This window comes from Pyxicephalus adspersus, chromosome 10 (genome assembly GCF_032062135.1).
Source record: "Pyxicephalus adspersus chromosome 10, UCB_Pads_2.0, whole genome shotgun sequence".
Lineage (NCBI taxonomy): Eukaryota > Metazoa > Chordata > Amphibia > Anura > Pyxicephalidae > Pyxicephalus > Pyxicephalus adspersus.
Window position 1 is genome coordinate 32,195,993 of NC_092867.1, and position 20,332 is coordinate 32,216,324.

The 20,332-nt window shown below is 39.7% G+C and overlaps 1 protein-coding gene across 2 annotated transcripts in view; it reads left to right on the plus strand.

Moving 5' to 3' along the window:
* Positions 1-402: 402 nt before the first annotated feature.
* Positions 403-20,332, plus strand: part of ANXA7 (annexin A7) — a 23,614-nt gene continuing 3,684 nt past the window's right edge. The window contains exons 1-11 of one of the 2 annotated variants that reach the window (XM_072425069.1): positions 403-551; positions 8,749-8,803; positions 9,756-9,924; positions 10,661-10,951; positions 11,621-11,661; positions 13,230-13,247; positions 16,027-16,132; positions 16,977-17,071; positions 18,428-18,541; positions 18,883-19,053; positions 19,674-19,844. In XM_072425069.1, the coding sequence (XP_072281170.1) occupies positions 8,750-8,803; positions 9,756-9,924; positions 10,661-10,951; positions 11,621-11,661; positions 13,230-13,247; positions 16,027-16,132; positions 16,977-17,071; positions 18,428-18,541; positions 18,883-19,053; positions 19,674-19,844 (1,230 nt within the window). In that variant the 5' untranslated portion in view covers positions 403-551; position 8,749. The remainder of the gene's footprint in view (positions 552-8,748; positions 8,804-9,755; positions 9,925-10,660; positions 10,952-11,620; positions 11,662-13,229; positions 13,248-16,026; positions 16,133-16,976; positions 17,072-18,427; positions 18,542-18,882; positions 19,054-19,673; positions 19,845-20,332) is intronic. The other variant, XM_072425070.1, reaches the window with a different exon arrangement.

Below are 20,332 nucleotides of genomic sequence, written 5' to 3' on the forward strand. Positions count from 1 at the left end.
GTTGTATGTTTGCTGACGTTGGCACACTTACCTGCCATAGCAACCCCCCAGCACTGAAATACCCGGGTTCATTTTGCTGGGTTGGGATGACATATGTCCTGTTAGCATGGAATGGTCCCATGTAATAATAAAGTTGGCTTTGTACACAGGATAGGAGGACATGACTATGACACCACTGGATCACCTCTGCAAATACATTCTCCAGTGTTGTCACCTTCACTTGCTGACAGCAGAAGTCTCCATCTAGTAGCAGGTCATTAGATCTACATTGAATCTAAGTATTACACACAGTAATTGCAGCAGACAAGCCCTGTCCCGCACACCTCCACTATTCCCAGCCTGACAGGTTCCCTTTATGCCTAGCTCCGCCCCCTCTCCCACCCTTTGTAGTTTTCTCTGTGACGTCACAATCTGGGCCGAACTCTGTTATCTTCCGGGCTGAGCCTGCCATACCCTTCTCTCTCCCTCAATAGTTGTTGTCGGCTCCATCTTGACAGGGGCAGCAGCACCGGCTCGTCTCGACCTGACAGTGTGCGTGACCCCCTGACGAGGTAAGTGCTAGGTGAGGGAAGGGGGCCTGTATGGGTCACAGGAAAGTTTGTGACGCGGGAGTAAGGTGAGGAGAGACGGGAAAATGGTGACCGGTATGTCTGTGTGTGGAGGGGGCCCTGAGCCTGCCGTAGCCAGCATTGTGTCATGGCACCGCTGTCTGCACAGCCCGCTACTAATTACATGACATGGAGAGCACTGCAGGACGGGTGTAACAGGGTTACCAGAAGACACGCCCATATCACCACACCCATAAAGGTCATCATACGCTGTCTGAGGTCACATGACTACCTCTGCCAGCTGTATTGCCCTGGTTACCTGGCCTGGGAAATCACTGTGTTACTATGGTTACAGAGGCCAGAATATAAATATACAATATATCATAGCTTTATTTATAGCTGGATCACTGTAAACTTTCATCTGATCCCACCAATTAATGACTATAGATAGTTCCATATCTTTAAATCGGACATTAACACTGATAACAAGGTGTTTTATAACTCTATGCTTGTAATGATGTGTTTATAAAGTGTCTGCTGCCATTGATAAGATCACATCTATTTCATTCTACTCCTTATTCAATAAATGTCACATGATTCACTGATAAACGCTCAATACCGAGTAGTATATTTATATATATAGAGAGAGAGAGAGAGAGAGAGAGAGAGAGAGCAAGATTGAGTTTGACCGCACTCAAGTAAGGAGTAAAATTGCTTGTACATCCATAGATAATGCTGATCTGTGTATGCGGAAATAAAGTGATGGGAAACTTCTTTTAGATTGTAAGCTCTTAGGGGCAGGGTCCTCTCCTCCTCCTCCTGTGTCACTGTCTGTATATGTTTGTCATTTGCACCCCTATTTAATGTACAGCGCTGTTACAGTTTAATAATTATGGGGAACATGCTAAGTCTTGATGCCGAATTGTCAGCCTGGACTTTTACGTATAAATGACGGTAAAAAGATGTAGAGGTTGATTCCAAGATGTCCATTCTTACCCTCAATGAAGGGGACTCTCATATTATCCGCTCAGAGATCCCCCGTTCGGGGTATTATCTTTGGCCTTGTTAGTTGTCCAATGTTATTCAGCTGAAGCTCTCTTAAGTAATTATTTACAGCGAAATGCATTGACAACTTAAAAAAACGTATTGGAAAACATACATCTAACAACTGGTGGCTTGTTTACAGTGGACAACCTTTCTGTTCTATCAAAAAACTTGGTTTATGTTTTGACAACCCTACCATCCTAAATAACGTTACCCAACCACCTTTCTGGGAATGACATTAGTTTGTCCCATACTTATAATGTTGCTTTGAATTTATTGAAATAACTGTTTTGTGTCAAAAATTTATACATTTTACAATTAGTGTTTGCCAAAAGTTGCACACCTGAATGGAGATGGTTGGCCCACCTTCTGTGCAAGTCTTTTAGTTTTATTTTCTACAATTTGTCTACACGATAATGTTTATAGTGATCAGATTCACAAAGTTGCAGCATGTTTAAGCATGTGGAATTACATGTAAAACTTTTTCCTTTTTAAGGATGAGATAGTGGTAAGGGGTTGAAACTATTAATGCTCCACCAATCTTCTCTAACATGAACAAATTTGGATATATTCTAAGGTAGTCGGATAAGTTTTAATTACCTGTCAACTGATTGAAACCCAGAATTTAGAACAAAATTATAGTAACTCCAAAAAAATATTGTGACCTGTTACAGGGTCATACCTGGATAGCAGGCACTATGTCGATTTTTTTTTTTGGTGGCCTGCAAGTATTTAACTGGTTTGATGGGTCGATTTCCGGTTTACCCGTTATATGCTGCGATGGCGGCTGCCAGCTTGTAGGGGCATACAAGATGGTAAGAGGAACCACCGGGTGCAGTGGGGGTAGCAGATATCCACACACCCAAGGGTGAAATCACAATGATGTGTCAAGACTTTGATTGCCAAAAACGTAAGTATAACACGGATTGACCTGCACTGGCTCCAGAAAGATGGCATGTAATAATTCTAGGTGTGCCAGAAGCTTGGCTTCTTACTGGGGGTTTTGGTTCAAATTGTTGACTTTTTCATCACTACAGTTTTTTTTCACTTGGTTTAGTGAATCCTTTGTTATTTTTTTCACCTGGTTGGAAGTAAAATTCAGTAGTTGGAGTAAGTGAAAGCATACCCTCATAAGCCCTGTACAAACATCACATTTCTTTTGTGATAGTTTTCAGTGAGAGGAGTAATACTGAGAGCCGAACAAACAGCACTGTCATGTTGTATGATGGTGGGATGTGGAAGGGGGGTGAGTGGCACCCTGTTGTGTCCTCCAGAAGGAAACCACAGCAGTCATTCTTGTGCACTCATTCATTGATCTGCCAGGATGAATTGATGATTGAGAGCGCCGTTGTACACATGCTAGATTTTTGTCCAAGATGCTGACAACTTTTTGTTTGTCTCAGGAGATAAAAATCCAGCATCATAGCTTAAGGCTATGTACAAACATCAGTTTATTCTCGTCTGATTATCGCTTCACGTTAGGGCTCGTATCGGACGAGAATCTGACGTGTTTACAGCGGTTATTAATGGATTCGTCCTGGCAGATCCACAAACAACCTCAATGCAAAAGAAATGCAGAGAGCACAGCGGGGTGCTGCTTGCTCATTCTTCCCCTTTTACTAGAGTGCATGCATCTTTCAGCGATCCTTTCCAACGATAAAAATCTAATGTGTCTACATAGCCTAAGTAAGGGCCAGTAAGACCATTGAATTGTGAGCTTTTCATAGGAGATGGACAGACAGAGACCGATGGTTTTGTGTATTGTACTAAAAATATGATAAATGTTAACCAAAATAGGTCGAAACTTAACCAAAAAAATAAAAAACCTTGAAAATGGTTTGAGTCACCCATGTGTGACTGTGCAGAGTCACACCCTTCTAATTCATAGTAACATCTAATCCCATTGTGTGAACATAGCCCAGGGCATAGGCTCCACATGTTTGTCATCCTAAAATAACCTGTATGTGTCTGACAAGTGCTGCTCATGGCAAATCCAGGCATTTCACTTTGTAAAACTGAATTCCAACAAGATTTTGTTCTTTATTATGTATTAGAAACACCCCAGAATGTTGTTTGTTCTAATTTGCTTTATTATTTTATATCTGTTTGCTTGTTGAGCAATGTTTGCAAATACAAACCCTTTGCTGAATCGTGCATTTAATGCGTTTGTCGGGTGGACGGGCGAATAATCGCATGAATGCTATTTAAAAAAAAAAAAGTTTTCAAGAGCAAATATTTTCTGTAAATTGTGTTCTGTCTGTCTTTTTGTTGCTAGTAAAAATCTGTAGTCAGAGAGAGGTCTGTTTTACAGCAGCTTAGTCTTCAATGGGTAAAGAGAGCTACAGAATTTCCTAAGGTTCTTAGGAGGTGGTCCTGTAGAACCCGAAATACTGCGTAGGTAAGGGCAGCACGACTTGCCAAAACCTTGGAGGCTTAGGGATGAATGCAGGGGAAGTATGAACCTGTGGCGGGATTTAAGGTTGGAATAAAGAAGGAAAAACTCTTTATATTTGAGTAACCACAGGGTGTTCTTGATAGACTTTATGTTAGCCATATTTGTTTTTTATTATTTAACCAAAAATGGAGTTGTTACTTTTTTCAGACTTTGGTTGCATGTGTGCTAGTAAGGACCATTCCTGGCAAACCACCAGGAAAAATTAAATAAAATGTTCTCAGATCATACATTAGCATAGATATTATCCTAATGCAGAAAAAAAGGTTCTGACTGTAATGAGATATAATGGCAGTAGTCTTGATAAGGATGAGCTGCCCCTCCTCAAATTCAGCTTTGCTCCTCTAATAAACGGAGTGTTTATTTTCAACCCCCCCCCCCCCCCCATACTTTCTTCCTGCTGATTTTTTTTACTGCAAGCAAAAATGCACATGGTTAAATAAAGTACACTAAATTTGAGTATGAGGCTCCATCTAAAAGTAGGCAAAAAATGAACATACTAAGCATTGTAACAAAATTTATTCTCATGAGATTCAGCAATATCTGACCCTAAATATGTCCATTCTGGGGAAAAAAGTATTCCCACTCACCAGATCAAAGCCCATTGCTGGGCATGCTGGTTTACAGTGATTGCTCACTGTCCCCGACCCGACCCAAAATTCTTGTCTAATCTATCTGTATTGGCACATAGCATGCTTAAAGCCCATCTACAGTTCAAGCACCTTGAGTTCCTGGAATGCGTGTTTCCATATAATGCACACATGTGTCTTGGGTTGGGTGCCTGGCTATTCTCCTTCCACCTCCTAAAACTCTCTGTTGGTCCTTGGGTAGCGGAGCTTAAGGGCTTGGCTCCTCATCTATTCCAGTGATGAGCCAACAGATAGCAGATAGTAATAATGTTCTTTATCATCAAATTGAATGGCTTTGAGCCAATTAAATCGGAACTTTCATAAGTTGTCATGGCTTCCCTCTTTTCCCCAGGGCTTGCCATTCCATCCAGTGCCCCCATTTTCATTTTTCCTGATGTCTACCTTTCATTCGCTACTTGGTGCAAAATCATGTGACCTGTCCTCCTTCAAATGTAAAAAAAAAACAGGTGTTGAAAATTTGATGATAGGTCCGATTTAGGAGCATTCAGCTGACATGGAATACATTTGCATCTGTGAAGCTCACAGCCACCACTGGCGACAATGTAAATGAGACCCTAGCATTTGCTTATGCAAATGCTTGAAGTCAAAGTGTCCATGACAGGTATGGCTTCTGTGATGGTTGCACAATATAAAAATGTAGCCACGCCTGCATCGTAGACAGGTGTTTGCAGCGTCAGCTCCTGTTTTATGCCAGCTCCCTAGAGAAATGTTTCACTTGAGTAATTTGTGTAAAAGGTCAGAAATCCTGCAGCTTAACAAGGTAAGTGAGACATAACTTTTTCAGTACTTTGTACACTTTCACTGTTTAGACTATTGCCAATCTCCATACAGACATTGATGGCAATTTAATATGGGTTTCCTATAACAAAGATTTGTTCTCTATAAGACCATATGGCCTGACTTGGTGATTATACTTTGTTGTGATCAAGCTGCACCCCCTCCACTACTACCTCTGTCGGGCTGAAGAAGCAACCTGTAACATCAGGAGGAAAATGCTTTCTATTGTATTACTCAGAAATGATATGATTAAACCTTTTTTTTAATATTTCTCTTTGTATCTCTAGCTGTTGTATAATGGGGGCAAAGTATTTGTTGAGCTTTTACAATGTTTTATTTGTTTTTTTTAAGGGAAGTAAAATACAAAGCATTTTCTTCTGCTTTTATAGGAGGAAATAGATAGGAGGGAAAGAAAAAATCGAGGATTTATATAGCGCCAACATATTACGCAGCGCTGTACATTAAATAGAGGTTGCAAATGACAGTGACACAGGAGGAGGAGAGGACCCTCCCCCAAAGAGCTTACAATCTAGGAGGTGGGGGAATTACACATGATAGGAGGAGTGTAGTGATGTTTCAAAAGACAGAGGAAGATGGGTAGACAAGTTTTAAAAAATTGGTTTTGAGAGCTCTTTTAAAAGAGCAGAAAGTAGAAGCAAGCGGAATAGGACGAGGAAGACCATTCCAAAGAGTTGGGGCAGCTCTAGAAAAGTCTTGTATCCATGCGTGTGATGAGGTTATGAGTGAGGAAGTCATTAGTAGGTCATCGGAGGAGCAGAGAGAACGGCTGGGGGATTATTTTTTTACCAGGTCAGTAAGGTAAGTGGGACTGGGACAAGAACTGTGGAGGGATTTGAAGGCAAAGCACTGGAGCTTGAATTTGATTCTAAGGTGAAATGGAAGCCAATGATGAGAACTACAAAGAGATGCAGCGAAAGAGGACACATAAGCTGAAGAGGAGCCATATTATTTTTTAGTATGAAGTAGAACTATGGCCAGCGAGAGTTGTCTTCACACATGCAATGCACTTTTTATGGATGTATCATAATGCATCCACATAGACTGCCAAATAGGTTTAATAGAAAGCTTTTGTGATGTATTTAATGCGTTGAAGCTTTAAAGCATTTATTGCTTTTTAGAAACATGGACAAGAAAAAGAATAGTTTACTCAATCAAGCTAATAGCCTACAGATGAGGAACTCGCAGGCTTTATTAGAAACATGTACATGGTTTATTGTGCATAGTTCTTTTAGGAGTTTAGAAATATGTAAATGCCCATATGTTGTTAGGGCTCTATTTATAAAACAGGGAATTGGACGTTCCCTGGTGGGAATCAGTTATTGATATTGAAAAACACAGATGAGGGAATGTTTGATTCCCTGTTTTATAACCTGAGTCCTTTATGTGTATGTTCAGACCCCAAAATTTATTTGAGTTTTGTTTTTAGCAGAGAAGGGTTACCAATTTATTTGTTGTGCTGTCTATACCCTGTGAAAGTTTTGCCTTCACTTCCCAGCCCAAATGTGCATAGGAAATCTGAGGAAAACTGAAATAATTGGAGAGTTTTCTGTATTGGAGGATTTGTCTTCACCTTTTTCTGTGATGACCATTTTAAATGCTTGGTTTCCCCTTACTCGGTCATACAGACAATGGTCACCAGGCAAATAAAAGGGGTGAATCACAACACAGCAATAAAAATTAACAAAGATTCTGACCTGTTTCCCTATTTTATCACAACCTACTTTATCAACTAATCCTCCAAACCTTTTCATGGATATCTCATGTGCCATTGCATTGTCAAAATTGATTGTATCTAGCACTTAAGGATGAGTGGTTTCAAGTGGAATTAAACCCCCTAGTTAGTCACCTCTTCTTCTTTTACTTCTTGCAACTTTTGGCCGTCTTGATTGGCCAGGCTGGGATGACGTAACCATGTGCAGACATTCATTCATTCCCGTCATGAGCAGACGAAACTGCTGGGTATCCTGGTAACCAAAGCTGACGCTGCGCATGAGCTTTGTTACCAGAAACCTGAAGTGATCAGGCAATAAGACAGAATATTGCCAAAAGGACATGGCCCTTTCTACAATAATGAGCTGCATAATTTGCAACTAAAGCAGAACTTTATTGCCATAAAAAGCAAGGCACTGTACATGGTAATACAGCAGTATGTTATTTGAAGGACTCTTGCATGAGGTCCTTTGATTTGAGCAGGTTGTGCTTGCCTTTTCCTCTCTAGAAATATTGGTACACCATGGCATCCATTTAATGGAGAGCGCAGAGAGATTGCTTTAAATGTACATGAGCAAGGACTGAGGAAAGGTGGCGTGAGAACATGGGAGTTATAAAATTGTGAGGAGGAGACATACTCCACCACCAGGCCTAGTGCCAGGTCTAAGGGAGTGTTTTAATGTAAGCTTCCATAAGAAAGTAGTTTGCAGAAGGGTGACAGCCATGTTTTAGCTAAGAATATTTAGAAATGAAGGTTAGGTTAAATAGAAAGGCAGGGCAGGGGAAAGGTTAAGGCAAAAGTGGGGGGAAAACTAAATTGTTAATCTGTCACCTGATGGCTTTTAAAGAGCACCTGTTACTATGGTTCAAAGAGTGAAAGGTGCTGGTGCATATTGTTGACCTTTCCTACTAAAGTAGCCTGTAGAGCAGTGGTCCCCAACCTTTTTAGGCCCATGGACCACTAAACTCACAGACTCTGGACTGCTCATGCGCGGGGATCCGTGTGTCACTCAAAGGGGGGAAACTTCCCCTCAAGAGTGATGTCATGGTGCCAGAACCCATCCAGAGACACAACCCGCCCACCGCCCTGAGCCTGCGATCAATATGGTAGACATGGTCTGCAGCTCTCGCCGGTGCCCCCCCACCACCAAGCGGGATCCATGGACTACAGATTGGGGACCGCTGGTCAGTAAAAAGATTAAATTATTTTGCAGCTTTACCCTCTATAGCACTTTTATAAGGGAAAAATAATATGATCCGGGAAGTAATAGTGGCGTATCAAATGTATAAGATTTAGGAGAAATTTGGACAATGATTCCCCTTGCCTATTTTATTGAATATTTGTATACTGGTGTTATGTCCACAGTAACCATATATCTTGCTTTTTTCCTGGCTGAGGTGTCCTCTGCATTCACATATGTCTGTAATGTGTTTGTTGCATTATCAAATCTGTAATTTAATACTTCTGTTTATGGCAACAAAACATTTATCTTATTGATATTTAGTTGCTCTGTGTACAAATATGCATTTGTTCTTTGTTATGCAGAATGGCATACCCATATCAGCAGCCATCGGGGTTCCCCGGATACCCAGGCTATCCAGTAAGTTTTTAAAAAAAATATAATTCTTATGGTCTTAGCTTTGGGAACAGAAATACAGCTTTAGTTATTGCATTTGCTACTAATTCCAATATAAACAATCCCTCTTCCTTCTGAAATGTATTATCATAAAAGTATATAAAGAAATAAGCACAGTATCATTTCTACCATTGACAAAGGAATGGTTGTGTTCGGCTGATGTTTTTAGCACGTTTTAATAATGTTTGGAGAATGTGGTTTCTGTTTGTATACAAAACGTTAAAAGGTCAAGAGGTGCAATGTCGTCTCTCCCTATGAGGCAGCTCTGCCTAGATCAAGCCAATTGGGGATGGGTTAGCTACTCGTAACTCCACACATAGGCATTCCTCAGCAGTGATCAGTTCCCCTTACAGGCAAGTGGATATTTTCCTGGTTATAATGTAGAAACAACATTTTCTGCTCTGGAACACTTGGTTTCAGCTGACATAGGGTTTTGGCGGCTCCTGGCATGCTTTTGCATTTAAAAGTTTCACAGCCAAACCGTTAGGGGTCGCAGTTTAAAGCTTTAAAGGACCAACAGTTTTGCACCTCTTATGTCTACTTCTTGATGTAAAAACTTTACTACCACAGAACGAATATATAGCAGGAGTCAAGGAATTGTTTGCCACTACAGTCCTAATCCCCAAGTTACCCATAGACTTCTGAAGCTGTGGAAAACTGGATTCCTAAATGTATTTTGTACACAGATTTTGTATAATAGTGACAGAATGAGTTACCTTTTCATGTTCTGCAAAATCTAGTTCCAAGCTGCAATTAGATGGTTAAGTTAGTTGCTAAAACCTCATTAAAACTGATTAGATAATTTCTTGGATGTTTGTGTGAAAATGTTTTTGTATGGTTGTGCATTTGCTGATGAATTGACAACAGTCTGTATTGCCTAGTTTACATATGAATACTGACATGATCTGTTTTATAGACAGGTGACCCTGCATATGCTCCTGGTGGCCAGCAAGCATACCCAGGTGGGACATACCCACCTGCTGGTGGAGGTGCATACCCACCAGCAGCTGGAGCTGGATACCCACAACCTGGAGGATATCCTGCTGCCGGTGGCTATCCTGGTGGAATGCCTTCATATCCTCAAGGTGTGTTTATTATATATTTTTTTTCCCCATTTGCTTTTGCTTTTTGTGTTATGTTATTTTATTTGTAGTTACACCAATCTATGCTGAGAATTTGATGTGCCTTATGACCACCACAACACCCCCTCTCCCCAACAAACACCAACCACCCAAGTGAACCTGTCAAAAGCTTGGTCTTTTTTTAACTATGCTAAGGTGAAGTACATATACAGAGGTACCAAATTAAAGTCCCACTTTACAAAATAAAAGGTATCGCTTGCAGAAGAGACATCACCCGTCCCTTTCTGCAATGTCTTGGCTCCCTAATTTTGCTGGGAATATGTGCGAAGGCCGAGCTGCGTGTTCGCTTTATGAAGCTTGGGTTACGGGGAAAGTGAAAACCAACAATCCCAGGTTTCCTTGCATGTTGCTGGGGATGGAGTTAAGTCACCTTGCACAGCCAATCAAGATACCTAAATATCATCATCAAAAGGAAGATGGCAGCTCCCTGCAATATAACTCGGCAGCCTTGTTGGCCAGTGGGAAGGCTTGGGAGACTGAAGGGATGTGTTCATTTCTACTGGTTTTATAAAAAAAACTCTTTAGCTTTTTTTTTTATTATATTGCTTTATGCATACAGTCTACTTAGCACAGTAATAAGTGTGGCAAATTACTTTGTCACATTGTGCTAATAAATGTGTACTCTTCCCTATTTTTCAGATTGTATTTGCCTAGATTTACCTATTTCTCCCTCCTCTAGGTCCTGGATATGGAGCCCCTGGCGCAGGATATGGAGCTCCTCCCGGTGCCCCAGGTTATGGACCACCAGGTGGAGCTCCTGGATATGGTGGACCTGGTTTTGGTGCCCCACCTGGTGGATTTGGAGCTCCTGCAGGTGGACCATATGGAGCTGGAGGATACGGTGCTCCACCAGGAGGCGCTCCTCCTGCTGGTGGATATAATGCTCCCCCTGGTGGGGCTCCAGGTTATGGAGGATACCAGCAGCCTGCTTCTCAGAGCTATGGAGGAGGAGCACCCGGCCAAGCACCAGGTAAACGGACTAGTATATCAAATATTACGGAGAGTAGCAATAGATGGACAATAATTTCCTAATGCACCACATCTTCTATTTAACAATCCCTTTTACTGCAGTAGTTAAAGACCCCTTTATCACTGCAAAAGTGGGTCCTAGCCTATCCATCTAAGACTTTTTAAGAGTTTCTTCTGTAATGAAAGTCCTTCAATGATAACTAAGGGCTTGTTGCATTTTCATCAAAAAACTATTTTTTTTTTTTTTTTTGCTTTTTAGTAAGCAGTGTTAAATATTGGTAATTTGTTTGTTGGAATGTAGGACTTTGTATGGTTTTCTAGAACTCCTTATAGTCTGTAGCTAAGCATTTGAAACCAGGAAAACTATTGGTGCTACTGTCTCATGTATGCCCAAACCTCTCTCCTTGAATATCTGCTTGGTTGTAAGTACTGAATAATTTAGCATGTCGGCCATGCTTAGTGCCAGCTGGTGAATGAATGAAAGGAAGGTAAAACACCTCGCTGTATTGATCTACATTTTTTTTAATGTCTTATTATTTTCCTGGAACTCCTCTTTTCAGGAGTTTGCTTAGCCTCCACTATACACTAGAAAATGACATTTTTAGAATTTTTACTGACAGAAGTGTAAATATTGTTTACTAATTTTCATCAACTTTTTTTGTCTGATCAGGTGGATATCCAGGAGGCCCAGCACCTGGACAGCAGCCTACAGTAAGTATCTTTGCTCTCCTGTCACTGCAGAGACATCTGTTCTTTATTAGCAGCATTGCATAGAGTATAGAATATAGTGTTTCATAGATTTATTAGTCTACACATTGGATTTGATAAAAAGATTTAACAGAAATTCATGATTAGAATTTTGTTCAAACTATTGATCAATAATTGACCAACATACTGATCAAGCATTGATTGGGAATGCCCATTTATTAGACTATTAAGCTGGGTGGTGTGGAAAGGTGGATTTTCCTGAAAAATTAATTAAAACAACAATTTATTGTAACTAATGACAATTACTAGGCTGTTGATATGGCCCATGCCCTACAGTACCCCCACCTTGGTGCCTCATGGTTAACTATCAATCATTTGTCTTTGCTTCTATAAAATGTTATATCCTATATCCTCTATAAAATCTAGGAAGTTAGATTTATGCAATTTTTAATGGTTAATGATACTGAAGGAATGTTTTGGAATAATGATTTTTAATTACATTATAGACCAGGGGTGTCAAACTCAAATACACATACAAAATTAAAAACTTGGACAAAGTCGCAGGTCAACCTTGAAATTTATTAAAAAAATTGAGGAAGTTTTTCCTTCTCAATAGATATAAACCCTTTTTCATATGGAAACAAAGAGGTTTTGATTCACATTCAATCTGGAACAAGCTTATAATAGAGAAAGAGGCATAATGTTGTTTTTAATTTTATTTAGGAAAAAGTCTTATGCCTCTTTTTCTATTTGTAGCCCTCTGAGTTATTTTTCAATGGTAACCCTTTTGCACAGGCTAACAATAATAATAACAATATACTTCTATGAAAATCCAACTATTCAAGTCCATGCCTTGGAGTAGTAAAGAAAAGTACAGTTGAAGGGGGAGTGCTAGAAATGCTAGACGTTGCCCAATGCAGAGCTAAATCTTATGAGTGGCCCGCCGCTGAAACTTCCTTTTCATTGAAATAGCGCCGCTATGCCGCCACGCATTGGCAGAGAGCCTGCTGGTCTATAGACCCAAGTGATGCCGGGAATTGTAGTAGCAGTGCTATTTCAATGCAGCGGCAGGCCAGCTGTAGTTCATATTTAGGATTCCTTTGGGGGCCAAAAAAAGGATGTTGGGGGCCAGATTTGGCCCCCGGGTGAGAATTTGACACCCCTGTTTTAGACTATAGATGTGTGCTTCTCCTGAAGATGCCATCTGTGCGAAACCCTTAAAAGCTTATTACCAATGTACTGTGATCAGTAAATGTTTTCAATATTGAACTCGTGTATCCATAAAGTGCAGATTTATTTATTTGTATGTTAAGTCACAAAACTTTTTGTAAACTGTGTGAAGGAGCCTAAAGGATTCATTGCTACATGGGAAATATGTATAAAGCCTCAAATGGCTGATTGATCTGCTTATGTTACCTTGGGCATTTTTAATTTCGTCTTATGTATAAAAGCGGGTTTCCATTAGTGGATTTATTTTAGTGGTCCACTAGTTGGGCATTTATACAGAGCCACTGTAGTTTATCTTTGGTATTTTTCCTTTTCCCTTTACAAAAATATGATTATTCTCGTAGGTCAGTGTGCACTATGAGGTATGTTATGCATTAAAGTTAACCGCTCTGTGCTGTTACCACCTGGGAAATATTGCATGTTTCTTCCCCCTCCTTCTAATAAGTTTAATAAAGTGCACCTCCAGGCAAAATAATAAATGCACAGCATATCTATAAACTGTATTCTGTTTAACCATTCTTATAACTCAGACACCAAGCCAGATAGAACCAAGTAGGAAGGTGAGTTTTTAGGGATATAGAAAAGACATGCTTTTTTAGGGCAGGGACTGTTTTTTATAAAACAATAAAGTTTATTTCAATCAAAAACATTATAAAACTAGACAAAAGATTACCTATGCTAGTCCTAATGCTAACATAGAACTAAGCTAGGCAACAAATAAGTGTATGGTACAGGTAGTTTAGGTCTTGTTCAGATAGCAAAAATAGTTTTGTTTCCCACCCGATGCGTTTCGCCTAATAAGGTTTCCTCAGGGGTTTGTTGCAGAGACCTTTTGAGTTGTGAGTAATAAGGAAAGTCAGATATCAAAATATATGTAACAGTATAGTGGTTTTAGAGTAATCAGATTGGTGCTTACTTGAGAATATTGCTGAAATCTTTTCTGTAGGGACAATTTGTCCTCATACTCCTTGTGAGATGATTCGGTTTTAAAAGTCGTAGAGCTTAAGTTCTTGGGTTACCACCTTTGGTGTAAATAACCTTTTCTTCAGATAGAACCAAGTCCTTTTCTCCCATAGACTTCTCTGCATACTACACGGTAGATAGACAATATTGACTGGTTTAGTACTTGGCTCAGTCTGTAAATGGATGAGGCAGGAGCGGCACACTTCTTGGAAAGCTGTTGGGGCCATAAAGACAGCACATTGCAATGGAGCAGACACAGTTTGATTTACAACGATGCCTCTTCTAATATAAATTTTGCTGTGCAGGGCATTACATAAGGTCACTAAAACAGATGCAGATACTTGACCAAGTATATGGTAAAATAAATTTAGAATTAAAACTTATATTTCAAATTCTGAGCTCTCTGCACATTACAGGCACCTTAGAGTGCTTTAACATAAACCTTGTGCTTTGATATACAAATACTTCTTGATGGTTAAAACCTGGACATGTCCCCTTCTACTTCCTGTAAAGACAAAGGCACTTTATTAGTAAACAAAATTCAACTTTAAGGATTTGCATCTGGACACTATGACAGATCTGTTTGCCCATGTTCAGCTTTAGGTCAGGCTCAGACCTGCGTCAGGATCCCAGCAGCTTGGCACCAGGCTTTTAAATAAAACAGCGTCTGAACATGTGACAGCTGGCACTGTACCACTCACGGTCGCCATAATTTATTCTCTGTGGGGCTGCGGGAAGAAGCTACGTGTAACATCTCCACCGAGGCAGTGGCTCCTTGGCATGAGGAAGCAGTAACCACACCACAGACTTAAAGATAAGCTCTTACTGTACTGCAAAACACATATTCTAAGTTATCTGCCAAAATACAGTATTTGTATACATGCCCAGGTACCACATTATATACCTAGAGGACTAAGGGAGCTGTGCTGCTTTCTTTATCACCTCTCTGCCTGCAGCTACACATTATAACATTATTACAGGAAAATTATAACATTTGCTAAGCTAGGTACACACGTGCAAAGGTTCTCGTCCTATAATCGGCTCAGGCCCGATAATTTAGTTTTTTTTTGCCTGGAGCTCTACTTTGTTTTTGGCAGCATTTTTTTCTTACCCAGGACTGTAAGTTTTTAAAAAAAAAATGAAGTTACTAAAATGTTAAACACGCTTTACCTGCAAGTTATGGCTTTGTGTTAGACTTGGTTGTATTATCATCATAACAAATGTCTATGTATACTGATTATATTTTTATTTTATTTTTGCCCCCCTTTTATTTGTGCCTAATTTTGCCTTCACTGTGTACCTGATTACACTGTGATGCTAATTTTACCCTGGCATGAAGCTTGTCGGAGCAAGGTGACTGCATGAGTGTGTACAGTGTTCCCTAAGGCTTATTACACAGCCCTATGCATGTACAACACACATCACTCATATACATGTTTTGGGTTATTCCGCTAGGCGTGTGTTCTGTGCTTTTATATTTTTTAGGGTTAGAAAGTAACAGATTATCTATCAGTGCCTACAAGGTAATTACTACACGGAGGGCCCATCATCGGAGGGAAATATTTAATATTTATGCTGTAATAGGTGAACAGTGGAATAATGGCAGTATACTAGAAATCTTCAAAGCTGGACTAATTGTTGGTTACGTACTCTATCTTTATACCCTAGAAAAAATTGAAAATAGAAAAAGAAAATCTGTTTGTGCCCAGCCAATTATAATAAGGCTGTTTGCCGTTCTGGCGTGAGGAGTGTCCCAATCCAGCAGCATTCAGAAAGTGGAGTAAACACATCAGCACGGAGTCGATTGCATAATTCCTATGTGTGCTTCCAGTATCCTATCACTATAACAAGAACTTTGGGACAGGCAGTTAGGAATTCATAGTAACCCATAGGGCCAATTTTCCCTCAAAATGATGTACTTGAGTATACAGACTAAAGAAGCATGAAGCACAGTGCTCTGATCTGTACCCACAAGTGTTAATGTTTGCTTGCGGTGTGTGTGTGGATTGCCCGTGTGGGACTTCCTTGTTTACATTTCTTCAACCTGTTTTGTGTGCAACCATTATGGAGTGTAAAAATTGTACTCAAATGTTATCATTTCACCCTTCACTGTAAATGTCCACGTCCTGGTGGGTTTGTACTTGGAAGGGATTTTAATTAATGATCCTTGTTTTCCAGCCTTATGCGGCAGCCATGACTGCAACTCAGGGAACTATCAGAGCTGCGGCAAACTTTGATGCGCTGGCGGATGCTGAAAAGCTGAGAAAAGCTATGAAGGGGTTTGGTATGATTTTTGTTTTGAATAAATATATTTCCACTCTCTGGACAGGTACTGTAAGATACAAACTTGTATATAGGCACCACAACTCCTAGCTGGGCAAAGCTAGATAAGGAGATCTCCCAGAATTTAAAGCCCAGTCAAAGCACTCCTATGGGAGACCTAAATTATCTGCCCTTTGTTGTCCTTACTGCAGCAAATTTTTTATTTTTTTCATATATAAAAACTATTTTTCATACTTTCTAACTTTATTTTTATATTGACTTGATTTTGTATTGAATTGAAATGTGCCTTGGAATTTGCAGACTTTATTCCTTGCACATCATAGCCCTTTCCTCTCGTTTCTTATTATTGTGGTGATCCACCCTCTCCCTTCATATATCTTTTTTAACACACATTTTTTATTTAATACTACCTATGAGACAACAAAATATACATACAAATTATCCATTACAAAATATAAACCAAACAATATAGCAAAAAGGAAGAACGGTCATTCCTACATAACTATTTGCTAGTACTAGGGAAGTACTAGTGCTCATTTCTGCTGATATCACATCCAAAATGGGGGCTTCCACCAGTGGGTTTGGGGCTTTGGATGCTGACACAAAGCACGCTTTTACAGAGAAATACATGCACCTATAAAAGTATTTTGTTTTGTTGAAATGAATGGACTGCCAATGGGGTTTCTTAAAACAAATGTAAGAAGTCTTCAGTCCTTACTATTTATGTACCCTGACTTGAGAAAGTTTCAATTGGGCCTAAAAATTCAGGTGTACCTGCATGTCCTTATTGGAAAGATTAAACTGCAAATTAGCAGAAAAAGTAGATTTTTTTTTTTTCTTCACAGGTACTGATGAACAAACAATAGTTGATGTTGTTTCTAATCGTTCCAATGACCAGAGACAGAAAATTAAAGCAGCATTCAAAACTGCTTATGGCAAGGTAAGTTAGAAAACTTAGACAAAGTTGTAAGTTATCTGGCATTCTCTGGAGGTGGGCGAGTGTGGCTCTTCCAGTGGGCACATGTAGTGTATTTTGGAAGAGATCATGTAGAACTGCATTGCAGGTACATCTGACCTGCTCTAGCTGCTTTTACTTTCCCATAGACTTGTGTAGGGAACAAAAGTCCTTTAACATGAACCTTAAGAATGATGCAAGCCTAGTGCTTTCAGTACCAATTCTTACATGTAACTGCAAATATATAACCGCATGTTAGCAGGAGCCCAATCACCAGCATTCCATACAAGCATACAAGCAACGTCTGTAATCTGCTGCCCTCTGCTGGTGTGGGGGAATTTTCTTTGGATTTCTAGTTAAGACCCTGTGCAAAATCCCCTTCATGCCATCGGTGTATCTACAGTAAAAGGTATTTTCAGAACTAGAAGACAAGGAGTTAGAACTCCTTTGCTTTCAAGGTCTCTGCTAGGGACATTCACTCTGTCCTGACCGTAGCTTTCATCTCTTTAACAGGGCAGATAGAGACAAAAACTTTTTTAACAATTTCCATGCCATGCCAAACTAAAGAAGCTTAGTATTAATGTTTATATTGTAGCTTCTGAACGCTAAATATTGTTGTAATGTTGTTATAATAGTGTTGTGAAATATTGGCTGTTGTCATTAAAGAGCTAAGGAGCCCATGCTATATTTAGGATCATGATTTCTTTCCAAGCTGAGATTAAAATCCACCTGTCATAGGCGAGTCATAGACACTGCCAATGCTGCCCTTCCTTTTTTGGGAATGCCATTTTCCTAGGTGTCATTGAAAGTTTTGCCCCTGACTTGCACAGCTATATGGTGATCTAGGATTTGGACACTATACTGATGGCTTAGTAGTTTATAACATTCTTCTGGGTCTCTGACTTAAGAATTGGAGCTCGATCCAGCAAAGCAGCCAGCATTTTTCCATATATTCTTGGCAATGGCTGCAGACATATGTAATAACAGGTGTTCTTACAGGAACACTTTGCCTTTGGAACCAACCACCACACTAATGTACTGTGAACTGTAGTTATAATTATTATAGCAGTGGTTCCCTAAGACCTGAATGTTATTTCAGGGGTTCCCCTATGTTACAAGGGTTGAGAAAAGCTGATTGCAGGCATTTAGTTAAGCTCACTAGTTTTATACCCAAATGGAAGCCACTGCCAGACTACTCCTGATATATAGTAAGACCAATAGATGTTCCACTTTATTTCTGTCAATTGTCACATATAGCTTACATCCTTTGTACTGTTTTGCAATGTACAGAAATCTGTCTATTCCAGTTTTGTCTGATTTAGATGTGCTCTTATATTAAAGGATTTGATTAAAGATCTGAAGTCTGAATTAAGTGGCAATGTTGAAGAACTCATCCTTGCGCTGTTTATGCCTCCAACCTACTATGATGCTTGGAGTGTGTATCACGCCATGAAGGTATTTCTGTGTTTATTACAAGCATTTGGTACAGAAAGTGTATTAGCATTGACTTATTTAGCCCGGGTTTGTTTAAAAGCAATTGAAAATATGTCTCCATCAAGTACACATTTATTTATTAGTTCAGTGCTGATCCATTACCTTTTGGGGAGGATGGGGGGCTAAAGTAGCTAAATACACAGTTGCAATTCATGTATTATACGAAGGATTCTATGGCCAGTCTTTTGTATTTTTACATACTTAAAGTATATCACTGCAATATGGGTACACCTCCCCAATTTTTAGGAATGCTTTTTTTTCCTTATATGCTTTAATAATAAAAATGTTATTTTTTCCATTAGGGTGCAGGAACAAAAGAGAAGGTGCTCATTGAGATCCTGTGCACTAGAACCAATGCTGAAATCAGGAACATAGTGGCATGCTACAAGTCAGAATTTGGACGGGACATTGAAAAAGATATCCGATCTGACACCTCCGGACACTTTGAAAGACTGCTTGTGTCTATGTGCCAGGTCAGCTGATTGCTTCCATTATATACCAACTTATTTCAGGCTTTGGAGGTTATACTAGGACATATTTTAAAGCAATACCTTAATGCTGAGTTCCAGGTGAAAGGTGAAATACATATATGAAGATGTCCTACCTGTATTTCTGTTCATTCCATGCAGTGATTTACACCAAAACCTGAGGCATGTTTTTAAAGCAATTTTAGGTCCAAATCCTTGGACCATAGACTGGTCCGTAAGGAAGCAGCAGGATAATGATGAGCCCATTATTTTCTCCTTTTTCAGAGGCAATGCCGTACGCTTGATATACCCCAATAGCCAACCCTCACTAATTTCAAATTTGAATAAAATTAGTGTGTGTGTGGGATCATACTATTAGGGCATAATTTCTAATTTGCTTGGAGCTCAGCTTTCAGGTCATTTTATTGCATATTGCAGACTGGTGAGGAGTTGGCACACTTAAACTGTAATGCATAAAGCACTATTTAGCTGACTGCCTATTGGGGGTATTCCTGAAAACAAAGGAATTCTTTAAATTCATACCCACTGTAGGACACTTACCGAATCTTGTTTAGCTTTTGACCTTAGGTTGCTAAACAATGACATTGTGTATCTCCTTTCCACAGGCAAATCGGGACGAAAGTCCCACTGTGAATGTGCAGCAAGCCGAAGCCGATGCCCAGCGCCTCTATCAGGCTGGTGAAGGAAAGCTGGGAACAGACGAGTCCTCCTTTAATCTGGTGCTGGCAAGTCGAAGCTATCCACAGCTCAAGGCTGTTGCTGAGGCCTATGCTAGGGTAAGTAATGTAAAGCAATGTGCTAACAATCTGATTAACATCTAACTTTCTGTGTAATATTCTGACTTTCTTACATCTGTAAGCCTTTTCCAATGTGATAATTTCATAATTCCAGGAAATGATTTGGTGATCATCTTACTGAAAGCATAAGATCAGGGCAAAATGTTTTGGCCAAACAATTGCACTTTGAATTTCAGGGGGTGATTGCCATATAATAAATTCTTGCCATATACTAGTCCTGGCTGGAAAAACATATTCTATGTCAACCCCCCATTAAGGTTAAAAAAAGCAGTAGGCAGGAAACACTGTAAAGCTGATATCTGCATAAAGTGGTACCTTGGTATAAGTCTTTAATCAGTTCTAGATCCTTGGATCTAAACCAAACAGCACTTATACCAAACAAATGTTTCCCATAAGAAATAAAAGGAAAATAATTAATCCATTCCAATGAAAACAATCCTATTGTTATTGGCATTTATACACTGATG